General features: G+C 30.0%; 1 protein-coding gene across 1 annotated transcript; it reads right to left on the bottom strand.

The window, feature by feature from the left end:
• Positions 1-3138: 3138 nt before the first annotated feature.
• On the bottom strand, positions 3139-6135 carry LOC146922239 (clavaminate synthase-like protein At3g21360). Its single transcript, XM_085715271.1, has 3 exons — positions 5717-6135; positions 3910-4163; positions 3139-3696 (listed from the first exon to the last, which is right to left on the bottom strand). The coding sequence occupies exons 1-3, from the start codon at positions 6080-6082 to the stop codon at positions 3351-3353; spliced, it is 966 nt and encodes a 321-aa protein (XP_085571397.1). The 5' UTR covers positions 6083-6135; the 3' UTR covers positions 3139-3350.
• Between the last annotated feature and the right edge of the window lie 14280 nt (positions 6136-20415).

Raw genomic sequence — 20415 nt, 5'->3', positions numbered from 1 at the left:
AAAGTGGGATGAAAGGGTGTTTTACAATGAAAAGACATAAACACCCATATTTTTTATTTCCAACTCCATCATTTTGGTCCCACTTTTATTATAATTTTTTTTTTGGCTATTTTTATCTTTTTACAAACATTCTCATCTTTCTTTCCTTACACTTTCTTTTCACTATCACTCATACCAAACAACCAAATAATCATCTTACTTTCTACTCTCTTTCCACTCACTTTCATTCCTTAAACATTCTTTCCTTTTACTTTCTTTCCTTTTTGCATCCAAACAAAGCCTTAAGGATTTTAAAAACATTTATTAAAATGCAAAGACTATTTTTTAAAGTCACACAAAATGTAAAGACCAAAAACATATTTAAGCTTAAAATAGTTGGGACTCACTAACTGCCACATCAGCATTCCGTTAGAGAATTAACACAGACTAATTTTGTAAGGACTATTCTTCAAATTGGCGCAAAATGTAAGGACTAAAAACATATTTAACCCATTTTTTTTAATGACTTTTAATTTTGGATTGAGAAATGATATTTGTACACCATTTTTTTAACGACTTTTGTGATAATTTCCTCTTTCATACTCACATTATATTTTTACTTTTTCTCTTTATTAATTTGGTTTATGTGCCAATATTTTATTTTCTTTGTAAATCATGATTGTCCCATAAGTTGTCACTCAAATGGTTGTTCAAATAACACAATTCTTTTGTATTATATAATTTTAAGTGTCTTAGAGTTCAACAACTTGTTTGAAATGATTTTATGTAAAATAGACTATTTTTGGTTGTAAAATAGAGTTGTCAAATAAGTTGTCATCAAATTGGTTGTTCAAATAACACTCCTCTTTTGGAAATTCAACAAATTTTTATTATATAAAATAACATAAAAGACAATAAGTTTATAATTATATTAAAAAAATCATAATATAGTTGTTAGTAATATACATTTCAACTAATCCATCCTAAGATCTACGTTACAATCATCAAGTTTAAGGCTTTCTTCCTTTTCAATCATGACTCCATCTCGAACCTTTTTGTTAGCAACAACTTTCTCTTTTGGGTCAAGATTTTTAACAATGTACAAATCATCATCTCCTATTACCTCATAATTGTTAGACAATATCGATTACAACGATAAGCTAGAGGGGGTGAATAACTTATTCCTTTTGAATTCTTTTCGAATTTGAAATTCTTTTGAAAAACGAATGAGTATTCGAAATTGCGTACAAGATACAAATGGTGAAAAACAATGCAATGTGTAAAGAACAATTCAATTTGAACAAGAGATTCACACTTGAATTGAATATAGTAATCAATTATCAACACACAAAATAATCAACAAAACCAATAACTAAGTCAAACCAAACCTAACTTTAACACAAGAAATACGCTACTTTGATATACGAAGGAAGATTATCAACAAGTTAATCTCCACCAAGAAATCTTCTTTGATATGCCTCCGCTTCAATCTCGTTGAACCTTGATTATTTGAGAAACAGCCCCCCACAATTACCTTCAGAGGTGAAAGGTATCTCCTTTTGCTTTAAATCCGTGAAAGAAATCAAACTTACAAAATCCTATAGCACCCTAATAATCTAGATCTCAAATCATAAAAATGATGTTAGAAAAAGTGTTTAATCTGAAGAAGTTTATAGTGAGAGAGAGTGAAAAGACTTTATAGTGTTTTTGCAAGTTGATTCTATGTGTGAGAGAAGGATAAGATACAAGTATATACATGCAACTGAGATAGGAGCAAGTTGAGCCCAAAATAAAACAGAAAAATAACGTTTGAATCGATTCAAGAAAGTTTGAATATATTCAATAGTGTGAATTTTGAAATTTAGGTTGACATGAAGATTGAATAGATTCAAAGAAACTTTGAATTGATTCAAAGAATTCCATATGAATATTGAATAAATTCAAATCTATACAGACACAATTTTGAATCGAATCACAACTTACAAAAAGGATTTGAGTTGATTCAAAATAATTTGAATAAATTCAAAATCAATTTTCATGAGCCAAACACCCGAGAGTTTGAATGAATTGATTCAAAATATGCAATGCAAGGTTTGAATCGATTCAAAATAATTTGAATAGATATCAAATCAATTTTCATGAGCCAAACATCCAAGAGTTTGAATGACTCGGTTTAAATTATGCAATGCAATTTGTGAATCGAATAAAATCACTAAAAAATAGATTTTGAAAAAATTGAACATAAAACTTGATTCCAAACTTCCCAGCCTTTCTAATAGCATACTTGTGCAGAGTATGTGATCTAAACTTAACGGATGTTGTACAAAAACTAATGACATCACTACTTAAACAAACATACCCTACTACGTAATCAAAAGATTGAGTCAACTTTCAATAACCCGCCGACCGACTTAGTTCATTATAGGTAATTAATCATCCTACCGACATATCTTTCATCCCATTTTTTTGCTTCTTTTTGACAGTGTTGTCTCCATAGCATCAAAGTAAGAGGAATTGAACAACCATCCTTCAAATATACCATCATAAAATGATTGTCATTCACATGTGTCAGACAAATCGTTCGTTGTCTATGCAAAGGTGCACCGCGTAGAGGGAAAAAAGTTTCTAATTGCCCTTTATTGATGGACAGTAGAACCATCACATGCTTGTATCTATGTGCAATGAGTAAATCCATATCCGACATGATCATCCATTTATCTCGCGGACCACGACCAATATTATAACACCTTAGACCCATAATGCGATAAATTATGCAAAGAATACAACTATTCAAATAGTTTAGATGCTACATCTTTAATTAATCCGAAACATGCATACTTAATTTTTCAAAACTCGCAACAGAATAATATCATAATATCTCATCAACATAAAATCAAATCTTACCCTATGCAAAAATTTCATAACCCCATGAAAATATACACACACCTCTGATCACAAATACCTCTCGCATGTGATCATGAACTAATTTTGATTGTTAAAATGCTTGTAGGTATCCACTGACACAACGAGGAGTCGTCGTCCTCACATTACTTTAACTCCGACCGTCGACTTAACTCGATTTCGGATCAAAAAATGTAGATAAATTTGAACAGCATAACAACCTAAGATAAAGAATATATCAACTTATGAAATTACTAATATGTTAAAATAGATATCTCATAACATAAATAAAATTTGAAGTATACATATATCTTATAAGTACGGCGGGACCTTCAAAATGTAAGTAGGTTCTATGGAGAACAATTTTATTCGATCAAGTGTATAAAAGTGATCATACATAACATATATATTGGTGGGTGAAGAATGTCACACTTATTTATATCAAGGGCAATACAACAAATAATATGAAATTACTTGGTTGTAGCAACCAGGACTCTTCTTGGAGGAAGGGAAGGCCTTCTACCATGAAGCAAAGCATAATTATCTAAGAAAAGAACATCTCCTTTCTCCCACTTGAATTGTATGCTCTCTTCTTCAATGATCTCTCCACACCTTTTCACTACATTTTCTGGAATCTCTGTTCCATCTGCCATTGTGGCTGAGCTAATCTCCTTTCCATGCATGCCTACAATTGTGTTAAACCACATTCTTCTCCCTTTTCTTCCTTCAAATACTTTTGTTAAATTTCTTGGTCCAAGTATTGTCTTTAGCCCACCATTTGGAAGCCACTCTACATCCATTCCCAGACCTTTTGCTCTGTAATATGACATGCGTCGGACACCAGACATAAACACAGACACCATTCAAACACTAACAAGTTAACACCGTTAATAATTTAAGAAAAATATAAGTGATTGAATGTAATATGATATGTGTCGGACATCAGACGCACTTCCTTTAGTCGGTGCAATATACTAATAACATCAAACTTAAGTAAATATTAGTTTATTTGAAGGGAAATTAAAATACCTTTTCTCAGCTTCCTTGGGATCTGAGGTTCCAAAAGCATCCTCCCACCCTCTACCTCTCATGGAGGTTCTATCACTATTACTAGGAGCTGAAAATGAATACTTCAACCCCTTCTCTTCCATCTCTTTCACCTCTTCTGGGAACTCCTCAATCATCCTTTCTGTCACTCTGAAGCTTGGAACAAAAGGGGTCTCTCCTCCTTCAGGGGGAGGTATCTCACAGAACAGAATCACCTTCTTTGGATATTCCTTAATCTGGTTATTGAAGTCCCCCATTTTTGTAAAAAAAAAAACGAAGGCAAAATAATAATTAATCTTTTTTTTTTGTGATGACCGAGGTTCGAACCCATAATAATTAATCTATCTATAAAGGAAAACATGTTAATTATTAATTGGTCCAATTTTAACTATTTGTCATTTCTTTTATAGAATTCAAATATATTTTCATTTTATTTGGAAAGTTATTCAAGTAGCATGATTATGTAATTAAGAAGCTGAATACGAATTAAAAAAAATATCTTATATTGACAACAGATTAATTCACATATTTACTTTTAAAAAATATATATTTTGTTAATAAGATCACATCATGACTTTCTACCGTAATAGTGTCTGTCCAAATGTACACAAGACATGACATAATCTGAATATATTAATCAATTAAAGACATGACATAATCTCAATATATTAATCAATTAATTATCATTAAAAGAAGTATATACAGAGAATCTTGTCAAACATTATTGTTTAATTTATTGACTTCAAATTGCATATTTAAATCAAATTTATAGTGAGCTCATACATGTGATGTTGGCCCATGATGGAGAGCATCATGAGATTGGATTTATCATATTGATCTAAGGAGAAATTCTACCATGGGCACAACAATAAATAAATTGTGTTTGAACACACACATCAAAGTTTTTTTTCTTAATAATAAAAATGAAATTGATAATATAATTATTTAATATTTTGAGAAAAAACATTTTTATGTGTATGACCATACACTATTCATATATTTGTGACCATGAAAGAATGTCTTTTGGTCTAAAAGCAGCAATATAAATGAGTTGAACTTAGGTTTGGAGTATATATTTATCTAAAACTTTAAAGTATTAGATTTATAGATCCTCTTCCTTAGAAGTTATATACTCCCTCCGTCCCATATTACTTGACACAGTTGACTCTGACACATATATCAATGCATATTTTTTATCTTTAATATCTTTAATTCTCTATTAGAAAAAATTATGAAAATTTAATATTTTAAAAATACTTATCAAGACGAATCCAACAACATCTTACATGATAATGTTTATCTTTGTATATTAGTAGAAAAATACGGTCAAAGTATGTTAAGTCAATATTATACATTGTCAATTAGGTCATCTATTGTGGGACGGAGATAGTATTTTTCAACCTCGACTCTTCCATCTACAACGTGAGACTTTAACTCACACTTAATACATCACAACACATACCTACGTATCTTTGGTTTTTATTGGTCACACAAAAATTTATGAATTGAAGCGAGAGTTTGTAAGAATACTAAAGAAAATCATTTTGGAAAGATTTATCTGAAGTGATTCTTTGATCATTAGTTGCACAATGACCGGCCTAGTTCCACATTATTAATTCATTATTGAATAAAGATGATTTAGTAAAAATAATATCATCTCAATTTCACTTATACTCTTTTAATTTGTTTAGGATTTGACAAATATTTTATAGGACAGAGAAGGAGTTATGACTTTGATGATGATATGATATGATAATACTATACTATACTAATAATAATAACCACTTACCAAAACCATTTCATGGTGATAGTAAATGAACTCTGAGAGAGGGCCTTCATTAGCAGTCCATACCATTTTGTAAATATGTGTACGAGGTGCTGGTCCAACATACCTAATATCTTCCCATCCAAATGTTTCAACAATATCATTAAAGTCCTCAGCCTTGTTGACATCAAAACCTCTTAGAAGAACAGCACTGTTCTTTATAATCATTTCCTCAAACCATTCTTTGTTCTTATTCAAACCTAAGAGCAAAGACTCCAAATCACTTTTGTTTGCCTCACGAGGTTGTAGTACCAATGGAATTGTTTCTCCATCCACTATTTTTTCTCCTTCACACTTTCCCACCTTGAACTCCTTGCAATTAAATTCCATCTTAATTTCTGCTTCTCAATTGATCTAATTTCAATATCTATTATGATGTGCTTAGCTTCCATAGTCTTGTATGTATATTTATATATGAATAGAAAATGTTGGTATTGACATTTGCTATGCTAAAATGACAAGAGGCTGGCTTTGTCATTGGCCCATTTTTGTCCTCACCTACTTGTTCAAATGTTTTGTAAGGAATATACGTGGGTTCATTTTTTTATTTGTCTATTAATTTTTTATTTTCTGTTTTTATATTTAATTGTAAAATTGGGGCCGACTAATATTAGTAAAGGTTAATAAAATATATTATTTTTGTGTTTTTATTTTTTATTAACGGTGGTAAAGCTCCACTTTTAGAAAATTCATAGGCTCATATTAGAGGGAGTAATTTACACCATTAAGGTACATGCCAAAATAATTGATGTGACCAATTAATAATCCGTAAAGGTCCAACACAAAAGTCTTAGTAATCATCCTAAACAATGCTTGAAGCTCTTAGAATATTGATGCCACCTAATTTCATACTTTTGATTCGATACGGATTCCATCGCCGATTGATTCAATCTAGGATCATCAAACATTAATTAATTTGAAAGGAAAGACAAATCCATAAGAGCCTTGTTTTTTTCTAATTGGTGGATTCTCTAGTTTTCAATTCGATTTGAATAATTGTAGTGGGTTTGAGTATCCTTATATTCACTAGCGGAAAGACAGGCACGATTGTCCGCTCTTTCTACTGCGTTAACGCATGTGATTATTTTATTATATTTGTTTGTATAATTTAGATTAAAACTTTTAAATTTTTAAATACTAATGGAAATTATTGATATATTGATTTATAAACAAAATATTGTCAAGGCGTATAACAAAATTATTTTTGAACTCAACATATTTTAGTTTGCCTGTATATAATATTAAGATAAAATAATGATCATTTGTTGTTTATTCTAATAGTAATTAGTAACATCATAACATAAATGTATAAATGACATGTTATGTAAAAGAAATATTGTTATGATTGCGATAAAAGAATATCTTTAAAAACTACATTTTTCGTAAAGTCTTCATCTTCTCCTTCTATTTTCCCTTTATTTAATAATTTAAAAAATAACCACGGTTCTCTTTATATAAAAAAAAAATGCTATCAGAGTTTGTATAAGCAATTATAAACCAGCAAAGTCAAATAATCCTTAAAATTAATCGTAAACAATTTAAATCATATTCACTTATAAATCAGCAAAGTCAAATATAATCCATAAAATTAATCGACTTTGATTAGTTGTAACATAAAAGAAAAATAAAAAAAGTTAATTCTGAATTTTGATGCAGAGGGCTGGCTGAGAGAGGTTGAGAAAAACTAAACAAAGCAGGAATAAACTATTAACTGTGAGAACCCTACTTATTAATATTTAATATAGTGCTAACAAATCTTTTTCTAAAATATTTTGAGTCATAATCTTTTTTTAGAGGATTTAAAGTCCAATTTTTAACATTATTTTTTGCTCACGTTTGTTACTAATCTTTTTTCAGAAGATTTAAAGTCCAATCTTTAACATTATTTTTTGCTCACGTTTGTTACTAATCTTTTTTTAGAGGATTTAAAGTCCAATCTTTGACATTATTTTTTGCTCACGTTTGTTACTAATATTTTTTTTAGAGGATTAAAGTTTAATCTTTAACATTATTTTTTGCTCACATTTGTTACTAATCTTTTTTTTAGAGGATTTAAAGTCCAATCTTTAACATTATTTTTTGCTCATGTTTGTTACTAATCTTTTTTTAGAGGATTTAAAGTTCAATCTTTAACATTATTTTTTGCTCACATTTGTTACTAATCTTTTTTTTAGAGGATTTAAAGTTCAACCTTTAACATTATTTTTTGCACACGTTTGTTACTAATCTTTTTTTAGAGGATTTAAAGTCCAATCTTTAACATTATTTTTTGCTCAATTGGTTTCTGTTTTTGCAACAACATCCGGCTATCCCGCCTGTGTTATTTCCAGTCCGCATTCAAAATGATCAAAGAATGAGAGTGACCTGAATTCTTCAATCTTCGGTGAGAGTGAGGGCTTAGTTTTCCAAAAAGAAAATAGGATTTTCGATTTTTTTTTTCCTTTCAAATTTTGTTTAGTTTGAATTTTTTTCGACTATTATTTTTGTTTTAAAAAAAACTCATAGACTCGTGACAAATAAAGCAGGAAAAGCATAAACTTCGGATTATTATTTTTGCATAAGTGATTATTATTCACCTTTGATTTTCTCAGATTCCTATTCATTCATTCTTCTAACAATAGTAATCCACTAACCCTGCAAATAAAGCTGGAAAAACATAAATTTCACACAATTAATATGATCAATTTTGGATTGCAAACAAATACCAATAATTACTATGATGAATTCTGGATCGATTTGAATTCATGAGAAGAGACATAAAGAATGCAAATATAATTTTTAAACTTTTTGTGAGTTTGATCTGTGGTTAACGGTGGTAAGAGAGGGTTAACGGGGACGATTAGTGACATGGATTACTAATCCACGTGTTATTTTATAATTTGGCTATTTGTATTTAAAATTAATGGTATTTTTGGAAAGAAAAGTCCAACCCAAAAGTATGCTGAAAGGGGTAGTTTTCTTTATATATAGTATAGATATAGATAAAATAATATGGAATACTGTTTTTTGTGGAAGAGATATGAAAATACTTGACAATCTTTGTCGGTTGTATTGATGGGAACAACACAGATGTACAACATAAAAGCGGCTGATAAAAAAGTAACATGAGTTGTTGTTTTATGCTAGTTTTTTTGAGTTTGATCTTTGGTTAACAGAGGTAAAGGAGGGTTAACGGTGACGATTAGCGACATGGATTACTAATCCACGTATTATTTTATAATTGGCTATGTGTATTTAAAATTAAGGGTATTTTTGGAAAGAAAAGTCCAACCCAAAGATGTGCTTATAGATAAAAAAAAGCACACTATCATAGTTTGTATAAACAATTATAAACCAGCAAAGTCAAATAATTCTTAAAATTAATCGTAAATAATTTGAATCATAATCACTTATAAACCACCAAAGTCAAATAATCCATAAAATTAATCAACAGATAAAAAAAAGCACACTATCATAGTTTGTATAAACAATTATAAACCAGCAAAGTCAAATAATTCTTAAAATTAATCGTAAATAATTTGAATCATAATCACTTATAAACCACCAAAGTCAAATAATCCATAAAATTAATCAACTTTGATTAGTTGTAACATGAAAGGAAAAAAAACTTACAGGTTAATTATGAATTCTGATGCAGAGGGCGGAGAGAGGTTGAGAAAAACTAAACAACGCGGGAACGAACTATGAACTATGAGAACCCTACTTATTAATATTTTGAATATAGTGATAACAAATCTTTTTCTAAAAGATTTTGAATCATAATATTTTGCTCATGTTTATTACTAATATTTTTATCAGAGGATTTAAAGTCCAATTTTTAACATTATTTTTTTCTCATGTTTGTTACTAATCTTTTTTTTTTTGCTCACGTTTGTTACTAAACTTTTATTAGAGGATTTAAAGTCTAATATTTAACATTATATTTTGCTCATGTTTGTTAGTAATATTTTTTTAGAGGATTTAAAGTAAAATCTTTAACAATATTTTTTTCTCACGTTTGTTACTAATCTTTTTTTAAAGGATTTATAGTCCATTTAATATAGTGCTAACAAATCTTTTTCTAAAAGATTTTGAATCATAATATTTTTATCAGAGGATTTAAAGTCCAATTTTTAACATTATTTTTTGCTTAGTTTGTTACTAATCTTTTTTTTTTTTTGCTCACGTTTGTTACTGATCTTTTATTAGAGGATTTCAAGTCTAATCTTTAACATTATTTTTTGCTCATGTTTGTTACTAATCTTTTTTTAGAGGATTTAAAGTCCAATATTTAACAATATTTTTTGCTCACGTTTGTTAATAATTTTTTTTAGAGGATTTATAGTCCAATCCTCATCGGCTATTATTTTTGTTTAAAACAAAATTAAAAAAATCATAGACTCGTGAGAAATAAAGCAGGAAAAAACATAAACTTTGGATTTTTTTTTTTCATAAGTGATTATTGTTCAACTTTGATTTTCTCATATTCTGATTCATTCATTCTTCTAACAAAAAAAAGTAAAAACAAAGCTTGAATTGTAATGTTGGCGGAAAATAAATTGCTCGAAGGATAAAATAGAAAGATATTCAATTCATGAAGTGGACCTTAAATATATTTCATTCAATGGTGCTTCAGAAGTACTAATCAAGTTCGTGAGCCTTGGAACTGTCTAATTTTTTAGAGGTGATGAGATGTGATCAGAGGGTACTATGATGAATTCTGGATCGATTTGAATTCATGAGAAGAGACATAAAGAATGCAAATATAATTTTTAAACTTTTTGTGAGTTTGATCCGTTGTTAACGGTGGTAAAAGAATGTTAACGGTGACGATTAGTGACATTGATTATTAATCCACGTGTTATTTTATAATTGGCTATTTGTATTTAAAATTAAGGGTATTTTTGGAAAGAAAATTCCAACCCAAAAGTGTACTGAAAGGGGTAGTTTTCTTTATATATAGTATAAATATATAGTATAGATATATTAATAAATCACTTCGCTTATAAAAAAAGTAGGAGTTAATAATGGTCTGAAATATGACCATGTACATGAAACTAATGATGTTAATTACGTTAGAGTCAAGGAAATATGACCGCTGTTCGAGTCAAGGACTTGTTGATAAATCATTTTGGGTTTAAGTTTAAGGACATAACCCTTCTCATAGATGAATACATAGTCTAGGCCCTAGAGCTTATTTACTTGGTTTTGGTTCATTGTCTCAATTATTTTAAAAGTTGTAAAATGAACTTTGTCGAAAATAATCTTTAAGACCAAATACTTGGCAAATCTTTTGTGGATAGTTTGATATGATTATATAAAGATATGTGAATGATTGCAAGGTGTTGAATATGATGTTTATCATAGTGTGGTGTATTTTCTCCTCACTTAAATTGTGAGAAATAGAATGATGTTGTTGAATTATATGATAAAGTCGATGTTGGTGAATACATATATGTTGATTGAATTGTGATATTGTTGGTGAATACATATATGTTGATTGATTGTGATATGGTTGGTGAATACATATATGTTGATTGATTGTGATATTGTAGGTGAATACATATATGTTAATTGATTGTGATATTGTCGGTGAATGCATATATGTTAAGTGATGATGATTTTGTTGGTAACTTCTTTTCATAATTTATAATACAAGTAAAAATAATTAATAGTACTGTAATAAGTAATATAATAATTTGATAAAAACTAAAGAAAAAAAATACACATTTTATGAACACCTCTATATAACACACACACATTTTCCATTGTAAAGTTCACCAACTTTGTCGAAAATATTCTTTAAGACCAAATACTTGGCAAATCTTTTGTAGATAGTTTGATATGATAATATGAAGATATGTGAATGATTGCTAGGTGTTGAATATGATGTTTATCATAGTGTGGTGTGTTTTCTCCTCACTTGAATTGTGAGAAATAGTATGATGTTGTTGAATTATATGATAAAGTCGATGTTGGTGAATACATATATGTTGATTGATTGTGATATTGTTGGTGAATACATATATGTTGATTGATTTTGATTTGTTGGTGAATACATATATGTTAATTGATTGTAATATTGTCGGTGAATGCATATATGTTAAGTGATGGTGATTTTGTTGGTAACTTCTTTCATAATTTATAATACAAGTAAAAATAATTACTAGTACTGTAATAAGTAATATAATAATTTGATAAAAACTAAAGAAAAAAAATACATATTTTCTGAACACGTCTATATAACATACACACATTTCCATTGTAAAGTTCACCAACTTTGTCAAAAATAATCTTTAAGACCAAATATCTGGCAAATCTTTTGTAGATAGTTTGATATGATAATATGAAGATATGTGAATGATTTCTAGGTGTTGAATATGATGTTTATCATAGTGTGGTGTATTTTCTCCTCACTTGAATTGTGAGAAATAATATGATGTTGTTCAATTATATGATAAAGTCGATGTTGGTGAATACATATATGTTGATTGATTGTGATATTGTTGGTGAATACATATATGTTGATTGATAGTGATATTGTTGGTGAATATATATATGTTGGTTTATTGTGATATTGTAGTATATACATATATGTTGATTTATTGTGATATTGTCGGTGAATGCATATATGTTAAGTGATGGTGATTTTGTTGGTAACTTCTTTTCATAATTTATCATACAAGTAAAAATAATTACTAGTAATGTAATAAGTAATATAATAATTTGATAAAAACTAAAGAAATAAAATACACATTTTCTTAACACGTATATAACCTACACACATTTTCCATTGTAAAGTTCACCATAAAAAACAATACACTCTCATCTCTTCCTTCTTTCTTCCTCTATCTCCAATTTAAGTCATGGAAAAAATAGGAGTTAGTGTTGGTTTGAAGTATGACCGTGTACATGAAACTAATGATGTTAATTACGTTAGAGGACCCGTGAATTCCGCCGTTCGAGTCAAGGACTTGTTGATAAATCATTTTGGGTTTAAGTTTGAGGACATAACCCTTCTCATAGATGAATATCCGACGATGGCTTGTCCTTCAGAAAATAATTTTGAAATAAAACCAAGTATTGCCACCCACGAAACCCTTTTGACACTGCTGTTGAATTTGTTCAAGAGCCTTAAAGCGGGGGATACCTTGTTTTTCTATTTTGCTGGACATGGATCGAGGGTAAAGAGTAGGCCATAATACGATAATGACACTGGCTACGTAGAAGCCATATGTTTGAACCTTGATTATTGTATTTTTGGTAATATGTTTTCTGTTTAATTGTATTCACTCTTTTTCTCCTTATACAATCTCTGATGTGTTTGGTGGCTATCTGTTACTTGTGTTATGCAGATTATGACTTTAGAGAACTTGCGAAGCATGTTCTTGAAGGATGTCAATTTGTTATGATGAGGGAGCTGCCATTCTACTGGGTTACTTGAAGGTTCGACTGAAGTTATGGGCAATAGTCATCAGTCTGCAACATTTAAGAACAAACGTCAGCAATCAGAATTTGTTGAGGGAGCTGAAATGGGTAAGGAGCCTTCTGGTGTGTTGGTAAGCTCTTGTCAATCTTCTGAGAATGCTGTTGGAGGGCTTATTAGTAGTAGATCGAAATTCGGTACTTATTTTACTCACCATTTTATCGAATATGTTGAAGAAACTCAAGCTAACTTCAATTTTGAAGATTTAATTACTAATGTACTCAAGCTAACGTGAAGGAGTAAATCAACATCCAGGTCATTACTGTTATGGTGGTGACGCTGAACAATGGAAGAAGATGAAGTTTTAAAGTAATGGGGGTCTGTTTGGAAGATCCAAATACACCTCCTCAATTATCCTCAATTGCCGTCGACCTTGTAGTTGTCTTGTAATTTTTATTTTTATTTTACATTTTTATCATCATGCACTTTTTTTTATGTTCTTGTTTACATTTTCAACGTGTATCGTTTCTTCTCTACTACTTAATGTTACCATCTTATGAAATTTATAGTGTTTGATTTTATTTATTTGATTTTCTCTTTTCTATTTTTTTTGAAGGAATCTTTTCTGTTTTTTAAGAGTTTATACTCGGTTATTGTTCCAATCTTTTTGAACAAGTGATTCTGTTGAAGGATCTTGGTTATAGAAAAAGTAGTGATCAAAACTGGTAATTTTTTTTAAATTGTGAAAGACTAAAACCAATATTTAATAAGTCAGTAATAATAGTTACTCTTTAAAAAAAAATCAGTAATAGTTATTAAAATGTTTATAAAAAATTGAGATAAAATTAAAATGTTCTTAATAATATTTGAGATTCTTAAGAATAAAACCAATATTTTTGTTTCTCAAATGTCAAATAAATATTTGTATATTTGAAAATGAATTGGTTTTTGCAATATGGGAGAAAGGATACGAACTTTGCAAAATTTTGAAATTTAAGTGAGTTGGCCAATGAGACGTTGATGTGTACACTACTACACTCATATATGATTTGTGTATATACTTAGTTGAAGTTCCCAAATGTGTTTGATTTGTTTTGCCGGATAACTTGGAAAATGGTAAAATGATACGAAATTGTCGTTACTTTATGATTTTGATGATTTTGTCGTAGTCGGCTGGTGAAACGCACATGTATATTCAACTACACTCATATGTGATCTAAATGTATACATAGTAGAGGCTCTAGAGTTTCTTTACTTGGTTTTGGTTCATTGTCTCAATTATTTTAAAAGTTGTAAAATGAACTTTGCCGAAAATAATCTTTAAGACCAAATACTTGGCAAATCTTTTGTGGATAGTTTGATATGATTATATGAAGATATGTCAATGATTGCAAGGTGTTGAATATGGTATTTATCATAGTGTGGTGTATTTTCTCCTCACTTTAATTGTGAGAAATAGTATGAAGTTGTTGAATTATATGATAAAGTTGATGTTGGTGAATACATATATGTTGATTGAATTGTGATATGGTTGGTGAATACATAGATGTTGATTGATTGTGATATTGTTCGTGAATACATATATAATAATTGATTGTGATATTGTTGGTGAATACATATATGTTAATTGATTGTTGATTGTGATATTGTCGGTGAATGCATATATGTTAAGTGATGGTGATTTTGTTGGTTACTTCTTTTCATAATTTATCATACAAGTAAAAATAATTACTAGTAATGTAATAAGTAATATAATAATTTGATAAAAACTAAAGAAATAAAATACACATTTTCTTAACACGTCTATATAACCTACACACATTTTCCATTGTAAAGTTCACCAACTTTGTCGAAAATAATCTTTAAAACCAAATGCTTGGCAAATCTTTTGTAGATAGTTTGATATGATAATATGAAGATATGTGAATGATTGCTAGGTGTTGAATATGATGTTTATCATAGTGTGGTGTATTTTCTCCTCACTTGAATTGTGAGAAATAGTATGATGTTGTTGAATTATATGATAAAGTCGATGTTGGTGAATACATATATGTTGATTGATTTTGATTTGTTGGTGAATACCTATATGTTAATTGATTGTAATATTGTTGGTGAATGCATATATGTTAAGTGATGGTGATTTTGTTGGTAACTTCTTTCATAATTTATAATACAAGTAAAAATAATTATTAGTACTGTAATAAGTAATATAATAATTTGATAAAAACTAAAGGAAAAAAATACACATTTTCTGAACACGTCTATATAACATACACACATTTCCATTGTAAAGGTAACCAACTTTGTCGAAAATAATCTTTAAGACCAAATACTTGGCAAATCTTTTGTAGATAGTTTGATATGATAATATGAAGATATGTGAATGATTGCTAGATGTTGAATATGATGTTTATCATAGTGTGGTGTATTTTCTCATCACTTGAATTGTGAGAAATAATATGATGTTGTTGAATTATATGATAAAGTCGATGTTGGTAAATACATATATGTTGATTGATTGTGATATGGTTGATGAATACATATATGTTGATTGATTGTGATTTGTTAGTGAATACATATATGTTAATTGATTGTAATATTGTCGGCGAATGCATATATGTTAAGTGATGGTGATTTTGTTGGTAACTTCTTTTCATAATTTATAATACAAGTAAAAATAATTACTAGTACTGTAATAAGTAATATAATAATTTGATAAAAACTAAAGAAAAAAAATACACATTTTCTGAACTCGTCTATGTAACCTACACACATTTTCCATTGTAAAGTTCACCATAAAAAACAATACACTCTCATCTCTTCCTTCTTTTTTCCTCTATCTCTAATTTAAGTCATGGCAAAAGTAGGAGTTAGTGTTGGTCTGTAGTATGACCGTATATATGAAACTAATGATGTTAATTACGTTAGAGGATCCGTGAATTCCGCCGTTTGAGTTAAGGACTTGTTGATAAATCATTTTGGATTTAAGTCTGAGGGCATAAACCTTCTCATAGATGAATATCCAACAATATGACTTGTCCTCCAGAAAATAATTTTGAAATAAAACCAAGTGTTGTCACCCAGGAAACCATTTTGACACTGTTGCTGAATTTGTTTTGAAAATGAATTGGTTTTTACAATATGGGAGAAACGATACAAACTTTGCAAAACTTTGAAATTTAAGTGAGTTGGCCTATGAGACGTTGATGTGTACACTGCTGCACTCATATATGATTTGTGTATATACTTAGTTGAGGTTCCAAATGTGTTTGCTTTGTTTTGTCGGATAACTTGGAAAATGGTAAAATGATACAAACTTGTCGTAACTTTGTGATTTTGATGATTCTGTCGTAGTCGGCCGGTAAAACGCACATGTATATTCAACTACACTCATATGCGATCTAAGTGTATACATAGTCGAGGCCCTAGAGTTTATGTACTTGGTTTTGGTTCATTGTCTCAATTATTTTAAAAGTTGTAAAATGAACTTTGTCGAAAATAATCTTTAACACCAAATACTTGGCAAATCTTTTGTGGATAGTTTGATATAATTATATGAAGAAATATGAATGATTGCTAGGTGTTGAATATGATGTTTATCCTAGTGTGGTGTATTTTCTCCTCACTTGAATTGTGAGAAATAATATGATGTTGTTGAATTATATGATAAAGTCGATGTTGGTGAATACATATATGTTGATTGAATTGTGATATTGTTGGTGAATACATATATGTTGATTGATTGTGATATAGTTGGTGAATACATATATGTTGATTGATTGTGATATTGTCGGTGAATGCATATATGTTAAGTGATGGTGATTTTGTTGGTAACTTCTTTTCATAATTTATAATAAAAATAATTAATAGTACTGTAATAAGTAATATAATAATTTGATAAAAACTAAAGAAAAAAAATACACATTTTCTGAACACGTCTATATAACATACACACATTTTCCATTGTAAAGTTCACCAACTTTGTCGAAAATAATCTTTAAGACCAAATACTTGGCAAATCTTTTGTAGATAGTTTGATATGATAATATGAAGATATGTGAGTGATTGCTAGGTGTTGAATATGATGTTTATCATAGTGTGGTGTATTTTCTCCTGACTTGAATTGTGAGAAATAGTATGATGTTGTTGAATTATATGATAAAGTCGATGTTGGTGAATGTAACACCCCGTTTTTCCCAACTTAAAAATTTCATCATAAATCAGAGTATTTTAATCACAAACGGAATGTCACATACTTCTTTTAGATCATAAAATGGATAATAATAATTATCTTTCAAATTCAACTTCAAAATCTAAAATCATGCAGCGGAAAATAGTTCAGCATACTAAAGTCTTGGCACGCAGGCCTCATCAAAATTTCATGAGTCTTAGTTCATTATTTATTCAAAAAGGTTCATAAAAGACACGTAAGGAATAGAAGTAAAAGGAAGTCCCCATCCTGTTACGTATCAGAGCACCTAGACACGAACCACAGCTAGTCCTGGTTACCTGCGCGTTACCAACGTAAGGGCAACATTACAACAGAAGGGGTGAGATTTCAAAGTCAATAAATTAAGCATACAATTCATTAAAATGCATTTAACAACATAAAACATTATTAACATGTCAAACATTTATCATTTCATAATCAAATACCATCACCAAATATCATCATCATTAAATATCATGTTCAACTTAACACTTGACTCGACAACATGACTCATCTTGACAATGCAACTCTTATCAACTTAACAACTTAATAACTTAAACCATCGTGAAACTTCTTGATATGCAAATTCATGTGGTACCAATCAACAACATAAATGAGCGTAATTAGGCTCTTCAACATGTGAGCATAAAGCTGCCGGGCTTAAAGCCCCCAACGTAGTTTGAGCACAAAGGCTGTCGGGCCTAAAGCCCCCAACTTTAAGAATTTTGCTCTCCACCCGACACATTTTGCTCGCACCCTGCAACCATGCCAAAATTGCCCTTACGCATGTTAACTCACGCTGCGCAAGTTAACTCACGCCGCGCAAGTTAACTCACGCAATGTTCAATTTCTTTGTTGTTTCTTCTCTCATTTTCTGCTTTCATTTTCTAGCATCATGTGTTTGTTAACTATGAAGATTAAGTCATTTGGCCATCAATTAACTCACGTATTTCTTCTTTCATTTGAGCATTAAATTCATACAAAGATAAAGCCAAAATAAATTGATAAAAATTATAGAAACAAGCCATCAATTCATACACGTGAAGCCCATTAATTCTACAAACTAACAAAAGCTAACAAAAGCAGGGGTATTGATTTTTCAATTGCTGACAAAAGTAAAAAGCAATATCAGATATGATTTTCAATTCCTGATATGAATTTTTGCAGATATGAACCTACGTGAGTTAACTCACGCGGGGTGTAACACCTGCGTGAGTTAACTCACGCAACGATTTACACATGCGTTACTTAAGTAGCACAACGTTAGTTAACTTGCGCATTAATTTACACTTGCGCAAGTTAACTAGCGCAGGGTCATTTTGGGCATGGCTGCAGGGTGCGAGTAAAACGTGCTGGGTGGAGAGCAAAATTCCAACTTTAATGAGCACAAAGGCTGCCGGGCCTAAAGCCCCCAACTTTAATGAGTATGCAATGGACTCAATCTTCCTACAAGTTAGACAACAAAGTGAACATCTTATACAACTCCATAATCATGGATAACTTCTTAAATTCTTGCAACTTAGACCGACTTATGCAACTTCAAGACTTTAACAATCAACAGCAGCAACCAACAACAATTACAGCATATAGCAGTGTTTAAAATAACATATCAACATTAAAGAAAATGAATCATATCAACTTATTATCATAAAGCATCATAAATAATTCTTATACATCATCACTACTAATCTCTGTCACTTAAACAGACTCCTGGAACTTCTGAAAGTATCCTAAACAACCCTCTTTCTTACTTCTAAGATCAACTCATGACTACACGTGCGAAAGGATCGCATCGGGACAATTTTGGGCAACTAACAGCCTAACTCGCAGTGGCGAGTAACTTTGGTCGCAACGGCGAGCAAAGCGTGCATTCTGGGATTCCTAAAGTCCTTGCTCGCAATGCGCGAGCTATCCTGCTCGCAATGGCGAGCTTACAGGTCACTCGCAGTTGCGAGTTGTATTGCTCGCAGTGGCGAGCTCTGGTTCTTAGCTCGCAGTTGCGGGTGTTCTTGCTCGCAGTTGCGAGCGATGAATGTCAGTACGGCCAGAAACCTAAAAATTACAGCTTTTCACCTGTTTTCATGATTCTTTCATCCAAATAGCATCTAATCAACATTTTATTGTATATCTAAGGTTTGTACACTAATTTTGCATCAATCTAACATCTTTTCATGGTTGAATCATCAAATCGGTCTTTTAACCCTAATCCCAATTCTCACCAAAACTCAACCTAATCATGTTAAATTCATTCTACAGAATTATACCCTTAATAATATTGAAAGTTGGTCTCACCCTTACCTGGTAATTGCAGAAATCGCAGCCCTCTCTCTCTTGTTCTCCTCTTCTGACTTTTTCTTCCTTTTTCTCCAAAAACGTACGTACTGTTTTTCTAACTTATGTCTGTCTATTTATCTCTTCAATTTACTCTTCTCACTACTAAATTTTACTCATCTCACAACATAGCCCCATTTTTAATATTTTTATTTTATTTCTCATATCTTATTTTATTCAATAATAAAATAAGTCATACCAACATAACAACTTCACAGCAACATATACCCCACATAATTTATTTATAAATCATATAAACTACTCAGTTTCATGAATCATAAAATTCACACATATCAATCATGAAAATTACTTAGATCATAAATCATATAAATATATATAAATATATTTCTAAAAATCAAATAATTAAGACGGGCGTTACAGTGAATACATATATGTTTATTGATTGTGATATTGTTGGTGAATACATATATGTTGATTGATTTTGATTTGTTGGTGAATACCTATATGTTAATTGATTGTAATATTGTCGGTGAATGCATATATGTTAAGTGATGGTGATTTTGTTGGTAACTTCTTTCATAATTTATAATACAAGTCAAAATAATTACTAGTACTGTAATAAGTAATATAATAATTTGATAAAAACTAAGGAAAAAAAAATACTCATTTTCTGAACAAGTCTATATAACATATTTGGCACTCCATATGCTGTGCCAAACATAACTAGGATTATTGCCTATGCTAGCTCCAAAATAG

The sequence above is a fragment of the Medicago sativa genome, chromosome 5 (genome assembly GCF_051527215.1).
Source record: "Medicago sativa cultivar Bolivia chromosome 5, Bolivia_mono, whole genome shotgun sequence".
Classification (NCBI taxonomy): domain Eukaryota; kingdom Viridiplantae; phylum Streptophyta; class Magnoliopsida; order Fabales; family Fabaceae; genus Medicago; species Medicago sativa.
This window is presented reverse-complemented; position numbering and strand designations above follow the sequence as displayed.